The sequence below is a fragment of the Triticum aestivum genome, chromosome 2B, assembly GCF_018294505.1.
Source record: "Triticum aestivum cultivar Chinese Spring chromosome 2B, IWGSC CS RefSeq v2.1, whole genome shotgun sequence".
In the NCBI taxonomy this organism is placed as follows: domain Eukaryota; kingdom Viridiplantae; phylum Streptophyta; class Magnoliopsida; order Poales; family Poaceae; genus Triticum; species Triticum aestivum.
In genome coordinates, this window is record NC_057798.1 from 267,391,562 (window position 1) to 267,406,836 (window position 15,275).

General features: G+C 47.0%; 1 protein-coding gene across 1 annotated transcript; it reads right to left on the minus strand.

Annotated features, from left to right (window-relative positions):
• Positions 1-282: 282 nt before the first annotated feature.
• On the minus strand, positions 283-4,913 carry LOC123044703 (rab3 GTPase-activating protein catalytic subunit). Its single transcript, XM_044467534.1, has 13 exons — positions 4,689-4,913; positions 4,444-4,568; positions 3,365-3,486; positions 3,007-3,194; positions 2,743-2,921; positions 2,175-2,516; positions 2,026-2,090; positions 1,640-1,688; positions 1,414-1,558; positions 1,230-1,317; positions 1,078-1,147; positions 843-983; positions 283-765 (listed from the first exon to the last, which is right to left on the minus strand). The coding sequence occupies exons 1-13, from the start codon at positions 4,813-4,815 to the stop codon at positions 415-417; spliced, it is 1,992 nt and encodes a 663-aa protein (XP_044323469.1). The 5' UTR covers positions 4,816-4,913; the 3' UTR covers positions 283-414.
• Positions 4,914-15,275: the final 10,362 nt, after the last annotated feature.

Consider the following 15,275-nt stretch of genomic DNA (forward strand, 5'->3'; position numbering starts at 1 on the left):
CAGGCGCTACCGCCTCGCCGCCCCGCCCTCCCGTCACCGTCGTTGCTGGCTGCCGCCTCAACCATCCCTCTCTGCCCCACCCCGCCTCGCCGCCCCGCCCTCCCGTCACTGTCGTTGCTGGCTGCCGCCTCAACCATCCCTCTCTGCCCCACCCCACCAAAAGGAAGACTTCCGGCGATCCCCTACACCCCCCACCCTAAGATAGATGGTGGGGCTCTCTCCTCCACCAAGGTTTCGGTGCCAGAAGGAAGGAAGAGGACTGGCGCTAGAGAAATTTTCAGGTACATGAGAAATAGCAAAACCGTTTATTTTTTTTCAGGTTTATTGCAAAGTGTTCAATATATTGGATGAGTATTTACAGCTTGGGGCACCTTCTTTACAAGTTGTACAAAAGGAAACATCCTTGAGTCTCAGCTACAAAATCGTCCATTCGCTCTCGTCAAATGGACCCAACGCTGATGGTGGGGGCGCCGATGGCAACTCTGAAGCTTTTGTGTTCTTTTTCGAAAATAGGGCGGCCTTCCTCTCGCGAAGGTTCGAGAAAAAATTTGTATTCTTTTCTTCCGGTGATTTTTTCTCATCATTTGGCGATGTTTTCTTCTCATCCTTGGCTACACGCTTCCACAGAGACTGGCGATCTTTGCCGGTGAAATTCAGCTTGAGCTTGAAGCGGTTCTTATTCTCGGCAGACTTCTCGTCAGGTTGCTCCGTGATCTGAAGAGCGTCTTCAGGATGGGTTACTATGGCCTCCATCGTCTCGTAAACCTGGCAAAGTATGTTAACTGTTAATACCACTGTGTGCAGTAACATAATTTTCAGATGAATAAACAATAGCAGAGTACCTTGCAGATCTCATCCAGCTTTTCTTTTGACATGTCATCTTGGTAAATGCCAATGATGTAGTCTTTACAATCGTAGAATAATTTTGACAGATTACTGTCTGCTGATAGCACTGATTCAGCTGCTACGAAGCATACAGAAAGCTGATATACAAGCAGCAAGTAGTAAGGCCTTGAAATAATGAGATGGAACTACAAGAAAACATCATGGAGACAAAAATGCAAACATTCAACTCACAATGACTGAGAGTAGCTGCTGAAACAGTTTTGCTGGTTCAATAACTTCCAAGGCACCAAATATGCTCTCCCTGCAAGATTACATCACTCAATAATAATTTACAAGCAACTTACGATCCAGCGCAGAAAATCGTCACAATATTTTGTACTTACACAGCTAAATCTTCATCATATAGCGGAGTTTGTTCAACAGCAGGTATAGGTTTTGCTGCTTCCCACAATTCCTTCCACAAATTTCCTTCTAGTTAAGCACAATACATCAAAATGTAGAATACAATTAGGTTAGAGTTGGCAAGCAAGTGAACATCCATAGCAAAGGGAGGGATAAAAATGTTACCTTTTGTTTGCATTCTGTCACTTAGCCGGCCACGTCTAGATGAGCCCTCCCCTACTGTTGCATTGCTTGCTGCACAATCTTCAGACCAGTCAGGTGGAGAGTGCCACCTAATGAAATCTTCAAGGACACATCCCGGGTTTGCAGCCTATTATCCAAAAGAAAATTATTGCTTAGGAACCTCAATCAGACAGACTCACAGCCAGTGCCTGAGCAACTTTAAACTTGCCTTGAACGCCTGCATATCTGATAAAAGCTGAGAACAGCCAGCACCAACACTGAAAACATGTATACAAGGCAATGTCACAATCATTGCTCTATTGCTCAAAAGTTAAGGAGAAACCTTCGCAACATAAATGGTAACTATGGACAGAATTATATTGAACTTTTAAGTGAGGAACAAATTGGTATCGGTAGAAGGAAATAATAAATACTCCCTCCGTCCCATAATATAAGAACCTTCTTTATACTACACTAGTGTCAAAAACGCTCTTATATTATGGGACGGAGGGAGTAACAATTAAGAATTCTATGCAAAACTTTATGTCAAATCATTCCCTCAGATTTAACTTGTGGCATGCGCGGTATGGTAGTACAAATGAAAGATTGACATGCCTTCCTGTCCGTAAGACAAGTTCCTCTGTTTCTTTTATGAGCTCTGCTGTCATAATAGGGCCTTCCTGAACATATATATTGTGCAAGCATTCAGAATACTGAAAGGAAGCACCATAGAAGATGAAGTAACAAACAATCCAACAGCTTACCTGCAGAATAGGAGAATATACAGGCTCACCAGTTTCTAACAGTGTTAAGTTCCCGGATGCACAGTCAACACCAAGCCGAAGAACATGATCACCACTGCTATTGCTTGCGTAAATCCCACTATCACGAGAATCTCCATTTGAATACCTGGGATTTGAGTTATCAATACATTCCTGTTTTAGCAAGGAATCAAGTGTCTCCTTTGCTGCTTTTCTTCGTTTTTTCCTGGCAATGCAGCAATTTATAACTTGTATCTCCTGATATAGTAAACAGCAATTCAAGTCCGGGGCAGCATTTAATGACATTCGAGGCACTGGTTGCTCATCAGACCATAGTTTCTTCAACTGCACGTATACCAAAAGAATTAAATGTGGTGCTGACATTTAGTTTTATTGTAAGTTTATAAATTTATTAAGGATTTTGCTTGTCTTGTTCCCTCGCAAACCAAATTCCTTGTGTGAAATGTAATTACTAATGATCTTATGCCGCTTAGCAATTTGTATGATCAATAGCTGAATTTCAAGGCAGCATGTCCAAACAATAGGGGCACATGTCACAAAACACACCTACCTCAACAATTACAGATTGCCAAAAAAATGCCATCTTGTGCACAGAACTAATGCTGCCAATAATCTCTCCCAAGTGATGAACAAAGCTTCCAGGTGGTGCACCATGGATATCCCTGGACAAAGATGCTGAATGAAGTAATTCTGGGGCACACTGACTTTCGTCGTGGGGGCACTCTTCCGCTGAAAAGATAATTATGTAATATATTGCAACACTTGAATTGCAAAGTAAGAAAAAAAAACAGCTCAGCACATCGTGGTAACATACCAAATTTGAACAACGAGTACATCAAGGATTTTGTTTCGTCGTCACCAAAAAATTCAGAACTAGATCTTTCCTCCTTTTCACGGCGAACAAGTGACTTAACAACAGACAAGCTCAAGCCACCCTTCTCTTTCAGATATTGGTCACCATTGAACTTCATATCATTCATTGAACTGAATCTTTTTCCATCTCTAGAGAACACAAAAAAAAATGGTTTACAGTTCGTAAAATAAAAGAAACAAATCAAGTAAGAAGAAATCACTTCAGAAATGTAAAATGCAATATGATGCATGATTTCTTGCAGCACTAAGTGCACTTTTCCATTCAAATAATATGGTGAGTAGGCGGAAAACAAACTTACTCAATGGCTGCAATCAACTGTTTAACTATTGAAGCTGGAGGAAAGGACAGGTTAGATGAAGAAGTTGACCCGGCTTCTATCTTCAAGCCCTCCTCGTCTGCTGAGGGGATTACTTCAGGGACCTGGAAGCAATAAATGTTTTGCACCTTATGTGACAATTGCAGGGCAAAACCATTTCAGCATCTAATTTGCATTTATAGTTTATAATGAGAAAGATCACAAAATGGATAGGTAAGCATTCAACAAAGAGGCCTTTTAGATGGATTAAACATCGGGTGTCAATTATAGAAGCATAAACATCAGTCGCATGCCGCCCACGTTCTTTATTCCAATCCAATGGAATATAAACCTCCACACCCACCATTACCAGTTATGGAAATAGATATGGAAGGACTTCCAGTTCCACTCAAGTGAGCAAAACAAGCCAAGCATAACTCCATTTTTCTGAATGCATGGCAGGAGCTCAGCCCATTCTTTTAGAAGAAGCAACCGCGGAAAAAGCCAGAGAACAAGTATATACAGAGTTGACCACCAACTGCAGGTACTTCCAAATACGGCGAATGGCAAGGCCAGCCATCACAAAACTTCAAAAGAAAAGGATCACAAAAGGTCGAGAAGCCTAAACACAAGATTAACCAAATAGTCACACCATGGAGCATTCACAAAGCTTCAAAGTAAGGTTATCAAGTACTCCCTCCGATTCATATTAATTGACGCACACTTGGTACAATTAGGGGGGAGTAGCTGCTACTAGCTGAAACGTCTGATCTCTTTTCACCCATTGGGCCCAACTCAAAACCTCACAAGTCTGCTACGCGCTGCCACAGGAACAGGGTCACGCAAACATAGAACAATTTCACAGTCGGTGATAACAAGTTCCAAGTTTACACACATATTCAGAAAGCAACAACCAAACCGGACGAGTTGAACACCCCACCGGACACCACGTATCACCGATTCACCACCACAGCACGCCCCTCTCACAGCCTCACCTCAGCAGGGCTGCTCAAGCATCGGATTGATAGATTCTACACACACGAAGCGGCAGTCGATTCGACGGCAATGACAGGAGCACGTACCTCATCAGGCGGAGGCTTCACGTCCGGCGCCTGACCCGAGGCGGAGGCGGCCGCTTCGGCGTCGACCTGCCGATCCATCGAGGTCCTGGGCGACGGCGTCCTGTGCCCGCTGGATCCGTCCGCATCTGCACGGGCCACGAGCGAATTCGAACCGAAGCTCATCAGATTCGGACCCCCGAACCAAGCAGAAGTGGAGCGGGGGAGGACTGGAAAGGAGTCAGGACACATGAGTGCGCCGTTTGTACCTCGGAGGTCGGCCTTAATGTCGGTGAGCACGCGCTCGGCGCGGGCGGCGGCGGAGTGGATCGCCGTGCGCGCCCGCGACACGAGCGACGTCGACGACGCGGGGGGAGGAGGAGTCAGCTGGTGCATGGTGGGCCTACTTGGCAGTGGCGTGGGGGAAAGGGGGGAGAAGCGGAGAAAGAGGAGCTCGAGGAGGTATGGAGGGAATTTGGGAGACTGAGCGCAGGCAGCAGCACAAGCCAAGGAATTTGTTTTTACGATTTTTGTATTTTAAAAAGGAAAAACAGGATTTGGCAAGGGCGAGGCCTTTACTGTTTTTAATAACTAGTAGAAAAAAAAGTGTATGTGATGCAACGGGAGAAAAAAATATCACATACCATTAACCCAACAATCATGACTAAGACCCTGATAGGTCCATGTGCATCCCATCTATGTTACCGCTTATCCTCTTTCCCACCCTCGCCAACTGTGGCCTCAGTGCTCACACAAACACAACACGTGTGGTCAATCCTAAGGCGTCTCTCTTCACATAAGATGAGAAATCTGCTCTTTTTTTCCTGCAAGGTTTTGCCGAGGCATGTATATGTGGTTATAGATGATTTGTTTCGTTTTCAATGTGGTTTTGCTGAGATGTTGTTGTTTCAATCAGGATTAACACTGATATGAAAGAAGTACGGATTGTGCATTTTCCTCTCCGAAATGCTAATAACTTTGCATTGGCTTGAGAGCTCGTTCTGGCCGATTGCCAATGTAATAAAATAAATTGTAATTGGTAGCCTAACTTTGCACTTTCTTTCCGCACTGCTAGTAACTTTGCTGACTAGTCCCTTGGTGATTCCGTAAAGGAGCAGAAAGAATTCTCACCTATTTCTCATAAATGACCTTCAGTTATCGAACCCAGAAGAGGAAGGCATCCTTAAAGTCAGAGGTTTCTACCCATCTTTTGCAAGAGTATTAGTTCCAGCTTTCCACCGAATCAAAATCAAGTTGACATTAAGAACACTTATAATAAAAATAGGCATGGGTATAAGGACTTTTCTTACAACCATATATTTGTAGACGGGATCATTATAATCTTAATTTGTGCCCTAGAAGTCATTCATCGAGATATGCTTGCAATGTATCGAAGTGGGAGGGGGGTCCAAATTACGTCTTGATCGACACATGTCCTGCATCAAGGGTCAGTTATCCGAACGAAGGCCCTATCCGCCGTGCGAGGTTGCCCCGGTAATTAAGATAGAAATCAGACAAAAAACATTAGGCGTTTAATGACTACACCTCTTGAATCCCAAGGATGGAATCTGTGTTACGGTACATGTCGGTACTAAAATCGGCGGATCTCGGGTAGGGGGTCCTGAGCTGTGGATCTAGGAACGATGTTTACCCAGGTTTGGACCATCTCGGAGAGGTAAAACCCTACGCCCTACTTTTATTATATTGACAATGGAATTTGTTGATGATGGGTCCCTTCTGGTCCAGAAAAAATCATCAAAAAGTTTTGTAGCGTTTGGACTCCATTTGGTACTGATTTCCTGAAAAGCCAAAAACAAGCAAAAAAAGCAACTGGCACTAGGGAATAGGTTAATAGGTGTTAGAGCATATTTCTCCCTAAGTGGTTTTGGTGATTGATGACAATGTGTTCGCGGACTAATCATTTGCATTGAGCTTTTTCAGACTATCAAGCATATGGCACAAGAAGATTTGTGCCCCTAGTGAAGACGGTTTTCTTTCCTTCATTTCTTTTCAGTGGACTTGAGTCGTAGGGAAAGTCGTACTATCAAGAGGGGGTCCGCTTCGGAAAGGTTTGTGTGGAATCAACACGTGCACACTCATATTGCACCATCGTCTCTTTCTGTCTCTTTGGAGTTGTCCTTATGTGCTGAAGAGAGTGGTGGAGTGCTGCAAGCGATAGTACCACGGGCAGCAGCGGTAGTACCGCTGCTAGTCCCGCTCGCACTACCGCTCGCGGTTGGGGCCTTGATTTTTCGTGTCGGAATTTATGGTAGTGCCTCCGGGTCTCTACCGTGCTACCTATTTGCCCCTAGAGAACAAGCGGTAGTAGTGGCGGTAGCACCGCCTATCGGCAGTAGTACCGCCCCTACCACCACTGCTACTTCCGCCCATTCCTCTATTCTCCCATGTTTCATTCACTCTCTTGTGCATCCTATAGGGAGCGGTAGTACCGCTCCTGGAGCGGTAGTACAGCTTGGTTGCGGGCTGATAGGTGGATAACGGTTGGATTTGTCCCCCCCCCTTATAAAAGGAGGTCTTCTTCCTCACGAAGAACTACCTCTCCCCCCCCCCCAAACTCCATTGTTGCTCCAAAGCTCATTTTCGCCCGACTCTCTTCCTAGCCAATCAAACTTGTTGATTTTCTAGGGATTGGTTGAGAAGGCCCCGATCTACACTTCCACCAAGAGAAATTTGATTCCCCCACTAATCCCTTGCGGATCTTGTTACTCTTTGGTGTTTGAGCATCCTAGACGGTTGAGGTCACCTCGGAGCCACATCCCATTGTGGTGAAGCTTCGTGGTGGTGTTGGGAGCCTCCAATTAAGTTGTGGAGATTTCCCCAACCTTGTTTGTAAAGGTTCGGTCGCCGCCTTCAAGGGCACCACTAGTGGAATCACATCATCTTGCATTGTGTGAGGGCGTGAGGAGAATACGGTGGTCCTAGTGGCTTCTTGGGGAGCATTGTGCCTCCACACTGCTCCAACAGAGATGCGCTTGCCCTTAAAGGGAAGGAACTTCAGTAACACATCCTCGTCTCCACCGGCTCCACTTATGGTTATTTCTTACCTTTACTTTGTGCAATCTTTACTTGTGTTGTATATCTTGCTTGCTCTTGGTTTTGGTATTGTTAGCATCATATAGGTTGCTCACCTAGTTGTACATCTAGACAACCTACTTGATGCTTAACCTAATTTGCTATGAGAAGCTAAAAATTGGTAGTTGCATATTCACCTCCCACCCTCTAGTCAACCATATCGATCATTTCAATAAGTTAGTCCCAAAAAATGATATATAATTGCATAACAAACATCCAAGATTGATACTATAATAGCATGGAACAATAAAAATTTATAGATGTGTTGGAGACGTATCAGTCGCCAGCCCTCCATGACGGATGTTGGTCAGGTGGTCGCACTTGTCGAAGGTGATCGGGCAAGATGACCACAAATTGTATTCCCGAGCTACATGCTCTAAGGCTTAGACATCCCAAAGTGCATGTTTCCTCTCCTTCTTAGGGGTGTGGGTGACATAAATCATGTTCACATCTTTTACTCTAGGACGAAATTGCATTTGGCCCCCATTGTTAGGCCTCGAGGTTCATCCTCGTCTTCACTACGAGATCGGCTCTTGCCTTGGCCATCTACTGCGACCTTCCCAGCCTGCTTGATGACCCAACAGTTCTGGTTTTGTGATGGGCAGGCTTGTCTGAAGTGCCATGAATCTGGCAGGGTCTGTCGAGGATTTTTTTCAAGTGTGGTAGGACCGTCCCTATTCTCTTTAAAGGTTTTCTTTTTCTGGTTGGTCCTTGGATTACTGAACGCAACGTTAACTGTTGTGCCCTCGATGTCACTGCCGGTATTTTTGTGTCGACGCTTGTTTTTGTTGCACTTGGGCTTGACGTTGCCATTGCGCACCTCCGAGGTGCCAGCCTCGCCATTGTGTGTGCTACGAGCTAGCCAGTTGTCCTCGCTCGCGCAAAAGTGTGTCACCAGAGAGGTAACCGCCAAGGTTCTCGGCTTATCCTGTCCGAGCTGTCGCGCCAGCCATTCTTCCCGGATACTTTGTCAGAAAGCGGCAATCGCTTTAGCGTCAGGAAAGTTGACTATTTGGTTCTTTTTAGTTAAGAACCGATTCCGGAATTTTCCGGCACACTCACTAGGTTGCTAAATAATGTGGCTGAGGCCGTCAGCGCCTGGAGGCCAAACATATGTGCCCTGGAAATTTGCCCGAAAGGCGTCTTCGAACTGCTCCCAGCTCCCTATAGAGTTCTCGGGCAGGCTGTTGAGCTGATGCCTCACCGATCCCTTGAGTTTCAACGGAAGGTACTTGATGGCATGGAGCTCATCTCATCGAGCCATATGAATGTGGAGAAGAAAATCTTCAATCCACATAGCCGGGTCAGTCGTTCCATCGTAAGTTTCGATGTTCACGGGTTTAAACCCTTTGGGGAACTAGTGTTCCATGACCTCGTTCGTAAACCATATTGGGTGTGCAGGCCCTCGAAATGAGCCTCCTCGTGCCAAATATCGGTTGGCATCCAAGCATATGCTTTCTCTCGAGCCCTCCCATGTTTGTCCAATCAGGCCTGGTAGCCGACCTGTCCAGCAGGCGGGTGTCATCATGATCCGTAAATGGATCGTGCCGGGACCGGGTTTGCGTCTAGTTTCTGTAGCAAATCGTACGGCTCAGGGTATTGGACTAGGTCTTTGCCTTCATGGGAAGGTATTGTGAGGAGGTTTATATATTCCCCCGTTGGCCTGTCCCGTCCCCAAGGAGGGCGGTCAGGTTCGTCAGCTCGGTCGTGCTGAAGGGCACGTTCTGGGCGACTTCGTCATCAAACTCTGGGAGTAGACACCAATGTGGGTAGGTGATACGTCTCCAACATATCTATAATTTTTTGTTGTTCCATGCTATTATATTATTTGTTTTGGATGTTTTATATGCATTAATATGCTATTTTATATTATTTTTGGGACTAACCTATTAACCTAGAGCCCAGTGCCAGTTCCTGTTTTTCCCTGTTTTTGAGTTTCACAGAAAAGGAATACCAAATGGAGTCCAAACGGAATGAAACCTTTGAGATGATTTTTCTTGAACCAGAAGACAACCAGGAGACTTGGAGATGAAGTCAGAGGAGCCACGAGGCGGCCACATGGATGGAGGGTGCACCGAGGGGGGTAGGGCATGCCCCCACCCTTGTGGGCCCCTCGTGCACCTCTTGACCTAATCTGTTCGCCTATATATTCCCATATATCCCCAAACCAACAGAGGCATCCACAAAAACACTTTTCAACCGCCGCAACCTTCTGTACCCATGAGATCCCATCTAGGGGCCTTTTCCGATGTCCTGCCGGAGGGGGATTCGATCACAGAGGGCTTCTACATCAACACCATTGTCCTTCTGATGAAGCGTGAGTAGTTTACCGTAGACCTACGGGTCCATAGCTAGTAGCTAGATGGCTTCTTCTCTCTCTTGGATTCTCAATACCATATTCTCCTCGATGTTCTTAGAGATCTATTCGATGTAATACTTTTTGTGCGGCGTGTTTGCCGTGATCCGATGAATTGTGGATTTATGGTCAGCTATCTATGAATATTATTTGAATCTTCTCTGAATTCTTATATGCATGATTTGATATCTTTGTAATTCTCTTCGAACTATCGGTTTGATTTGGCCAACTAGATTGGTTTTCTTGCAATGGGAGAAGTGCTTAGCTTTGGGTTTAATCTTGCGGTGTCCTTTCCTAGTGACAGTAGGGGCAGCAAGGCACATATGGTATTGTTGCCATCAAGGATAAAAAGATGGGGTTTTCATCATATCGCTTGAGTTAATTCCTCTACATCATGTCATCTTACTTAATGCGTTACTCCATTCTTTATGAACTTAATACTCTAGATGCATGCTGGATAGCGGTCGATGTGTGGAGTAATAGTAGTAGATGCAGAATCATTTCAGTCTACTTGACACAGACGTTATGCCATTCATGATCATTGCCTTAGATATCTTCATAACTTTGCGCTATTCTAGCAGTAATTTGTTCACCCACTGTATTATTTGCTATCTTGAGAGAAGCATCTAGTGAAACCTATGGCCCCCGAGTCTATTTTCCATCATATAAGTTTCGAATCTATAATTTTAGTTTCCGATCTACTATTCTTGCAATCTTTTACTTTCTGATCTATAAACCAAAAATACCAAAAATATTTACTTTATCGTTTATCTATCTCTATCAGATCTCACTTTTGCAAGTAACCGTGAAGGGATTGACAACCCATTTTATCGTGTTGGGTGCAAGTTTGTTTGATTGTTTGTGCAGGTATTCGGTGATTTGTGCATTGTCTCCTACTGGATTGATACCTTGGTTCTCAAACTGAGGGAAATACTTATCTCTACTTTGCTGCATCACCCTTTCCTCTTCAAGGGAAAAACCAGCGCAAGCTCAAGAAGTAGCAGGAAGAATTTCTGGTACAGTTGCCGGGGAGATCTACGCCAAGTCAAGACATACCAAGTATCCATCATAAACTCTCATCTCTTGCATTGCATTATTCGCCATTCGCCTCATGTTTTCCTCTCCCCCACTTCTAAAACGATTTTCAAAAAGATTTGCCTTTTCTTCGCCCCTCTTCCATTCGTCTTCCTCGCTTGCTTTTTGTGTGCTTGTGTGTTGGATTGCTTGCTTTGTCATGATGGCTCAAGAGAATACCAAATTTTGTGACTTTTCCAACACCAACAACAATGATTTTATTAGTACTCCGATTGCTCCCGCCACTAGTGCAGAATCTTGTGAAATTGATGCCGCTTTGCTGAATCTTGTTACGGAAGATCAATTTTGTGGCCTTCCTAGTGAAGATGTTGCATCCCATCTAAACAATTTCGTTGATTTGTGTGATATGCAAAGGAAGAAAGATGTGGATAATGATATTTTTCAATTGAAGCTATTTCCGTTTTCACTTAGAGATCATGCTAAAACTTGGTTTTCATCTTTTCCTAATGTTGGATTTCGGGTTCCGCAAACCCTTGATAGGTTCGAACTTGGGGGTGCGTGCGGAGATCTCAACTTACCCAGCCTGCCTACTCACAATCCTCACAGTCTAGCGCGTCGAGCTCGAAGAGAAAGAGAGAGACAACAGTTTATCCTGGTTCGGGCCACCTTGCGGTGTAATACCCTACTCCAGCTTTGTGGTGGACTGCCTCGAGGGGCTGAGGATGAACTAGTACAGTGGTTGAACAGCCTCAGGTGGTGAGGTGTTCTTGAGCTCAAGTGAGCTAGTGAGGTGGTGAGGGTGGAATGGATTCTATGGGTTCGGATCCCCTTCTATGGTGGTGTCTAGGCCCTATTTATAGTGGCCTTGGTCATCTTCCCAAATGTTGGCGGGAAGGGATCCCACAACGGCCAGATTTGAAGGGAGACAACAAGTACATCCTATCCTGACTAAAGTGGGCTGCGCCTGCAAAAAGCCTCTGGTCGTGACGTTGCGGTGGGCTCGGCGATGACCTCCGTCCTGCCGTCCTGGCGGTCTTGGTCTCATTTCACCAGAATGGAAACCTTTGGTTGATTCCTCGAGACTCCACGCCTACTACTTGCCTCCTTTGCACCAAAAAGGAAACTGGTACACTGCGCCCGCTGGCGCCCGCCTGGCCTTGGTCGTCATGGCTCATGTCAGCTAAGCCTCGTGAGGTGCACCTTGCATGGAAATCTCTGCTTCTTGGGAGCCATCCTGAGGAGGCCGACCCCCTTGGAGGTCTTGGTGTCGCATGCCTCGCGAGGCTTGTCCCCTCGCGAGGTTCTTGAGTTGTCGATGTTGAAGCTTGGCCGTACCAGGCCGTTGATGGAGCCACGCCGTGGGCCGCAGGCAGGCAAGTCTGGGTACCCCCGTATCCAGAACGCCGACAGTAGCCCCCGAGCCCAAGGCGCGCTCGGACTTGGCTTCTAGGTGAAGCCAAAGGGCAAGTGCGGAGCGCCGCGGGCCCTAACTGCCTATGGCCTTGGACTATGCGTGGCGATTGATGGGACATGGGCATCTCCACTTCCCCATGCTGCCTCGGCAACCGTTCGACTTGATGAGTCGATGCTGCATGGAGAAGATCATCATTATGCAGGATCATGGAGGCCGACGGTTGGCCTCCCTCTGGCTATAAATGAGGGGAGGGGCAGAGCCTCCGCCCCCTCCCTCATCTCTTCCTTCGTCTTCTCGCTGCTCGTCCCTTCTCCTTCTCCATCTTGCTGTAGCATCCATGGCATCGACGAGGTGGTTCTCGGCTGCTAAGAAGGGGAAAGCTCCCAAGGAGGTGCCAACTTCTCCACCACCCAAGAGGGGTCGCGGCCGTCCCCCCAAGCATGCCGCGACCCCTGCGGCGGCCCCCATGGGGCGCGAGCATGTATCTCCAAGGGCCGGCATCTCCCTTGGCGTTCGTGGCGGTGCTTCTTCTCGCGGCGGGGGGCACCGACCCCGGGGCAGCCCCCATGACGAGGGGATGCGTGTTGTGGTTGCTCGCCCTCCTCGACCGTGCTTCTCCTTGCTGGACGTGCTTCCAGAGTTTGTGGTGTGGTCGGAGAGGCCCGCCGGCACCTCGTTCCGGCTTCCGCGCTTCTTCTCCGGCAAGCTGCCGTCCTTGGGGCTCGACGGTCTCTGGCTGCACGCAGATGCCTGTAGCAGCAGGGCCTCGTGGGTGGGGACTGAGGTCGCCACCACGGGCAGCGTGGTCCCGACCCACGGCTGGCAGGCGTTTGCCCGCGCATGAGGCCTGAGAGGGAGGTGCACCCTCCACTTCAAGTACGACAGCCTGGCGACCCTCTTCATGAGGGTGTTCAGGGAGGACGGTCGCCGCATGGGGTGCTGCCGAGAAGACGACAGCGACGATGAGCTTGGCCTTGACATCGGCCGCGCCGACAGCGAAGGTGAGCTTGGCCTTGACGACATCCACTCTTCCTCCCGCAGCAGTAGCTCTTCCTCAGGCAAAATCTCGAGCAGTGGCCGCTACGATCATCCTCCACGCCGCCAAGCTCGGATCGAGGGAGGCAGCAGATCGTCTCGCCGCCACGTCCCGATGAAGCAGGCGGAGAGCCCCGCCTGAGCTCGGGGCCGCCGAACTTGGACTCAAGACCCAGCGCGGCCTTGCGGGCCGCTTTTGTTTAACCTTTCCTTTCTTCTGCAATTTGAAAAAAGTAGGGTGCCCCGCTGGGGTGTGTAATGAACTATGGCAGTTATGCCCTTTTATGCTATGCTTATTATCTTAATGTTGTGCCATGATGTCTATGGGTAGGTAAGGGTAGGATAACTTAGCTTGACATGTTTACAGTAACTTCCCACCTCACGAGGGCGAGACCCTTTACACCTGGCGAAGCCCCCATTCCTGGTGACTCGGGGTTCGCTGATCTCAGGAGGCGCTTAAGGCCTCGGGAGACGCTGTACATCTGCTACAGAGCTGTTTAGAGAAAAAAGAAAACCTATCGAGCACCTCATTCCTCCTTGTGTGAGCCCCCTGTCACAGGTTAGCTGTGGCTTAATGCACCGCGTCGCACTGCCCGAGGGGAACGGACATGAGGGGGTGATGTCTACTACGCAACCTTCTTCTTGTAGACGTTGTTGGGCCTCTAAGTGCAGAGGTTTGTAGGACAGTAGCAAATTTCCCTCAAGTGGATTACCTAAGGTTTATCAATCCGTGGGAGGCGTAGGATGAAGATGGTCTCTCTCAAACAACCCTGCAACCAAATAACAAAGAGTCTCTTGTGCCCCAACACACCCAATACAATGGCAAATTGTATAGGTGCACTAGTTCGGGGAAGAGATGGTGATACAAGTGCAATATGGATGATAGATATGAGTATTTGTAATCTGAAAATATAAAAACAGCAAGGTAACAAGTGGTAAAAGTGCGCGTAAACGGTATTGCAATGCTAGGAAACAAGGCCTAAGGTTCATACTTTCATTAGTGCAAGTTCTCTTAACAATAATAACATAACTGGATCATATAACTATCCCTCAACATGCAACAAAGAGTCACTCCAAAGTCACTAATAGCAGAGAACACACGAAGATATTATTGTAGGGTACGAAACCACCTCAAAGTTATCCTTTCAGATCAATCTATTCAAGAGTCTGTAGTAAAATAACATGAAGTTATTCTTTCCGTTCGATCTATCATAGAGTTCGTACTAGAATAACACCTTAAGACACAAATCAACCAAAACCCTAATGTCACCTAGATACTCCAATGTCACCTCAAGTATCCGTGGGCATGATTATACGATATGCATCACACAATCTCAGAGTCAATATATTCAACCAACACAAAGTACTTCAAAGAGTGCCCCAAAGTTTCTACCGGAGAGTCAAGGCGAAAGCGTGTGCCAACCCTTGTGCATAGGTTCACAAGGTCACTGAACCCGCAAGTTGATCACCAAAACATACATCAAGTAGATCACGTGAATATCCCATTGTCACCACAGATAAGCACGGCAAGACATACATCAAGTGTTCTCAAATCCTTAAAGACTCAATCCGACAAGACAACTTCAAGGGGAAAACTCAATTCATCACAAGAGAGTAGAGGGGGAGAAACATCATAAGATCGAACTATAATAGCAAAGCTCGCGATACATTAAGATCGTATCACCTCAAGAACACGAGAGAGAGAGAGAGAGAGAGAGAGATCAAACATATAGCTACTGGTACATACCCTCAGCCCCGAGGGTGAACTACTCCTTCCTCGTCATGGAGAGCGCCGGGATGATGAAGATGGCCACCGGTGAGGGATCCCCCCCTCCGGCAGGGTGCTAGAATAGGGTCCCGATTGGTTTTTGGTGGCTACAGAGGCTTGCGGTGGCGGAACTCCCGATCTATTTGTGCTCCCCG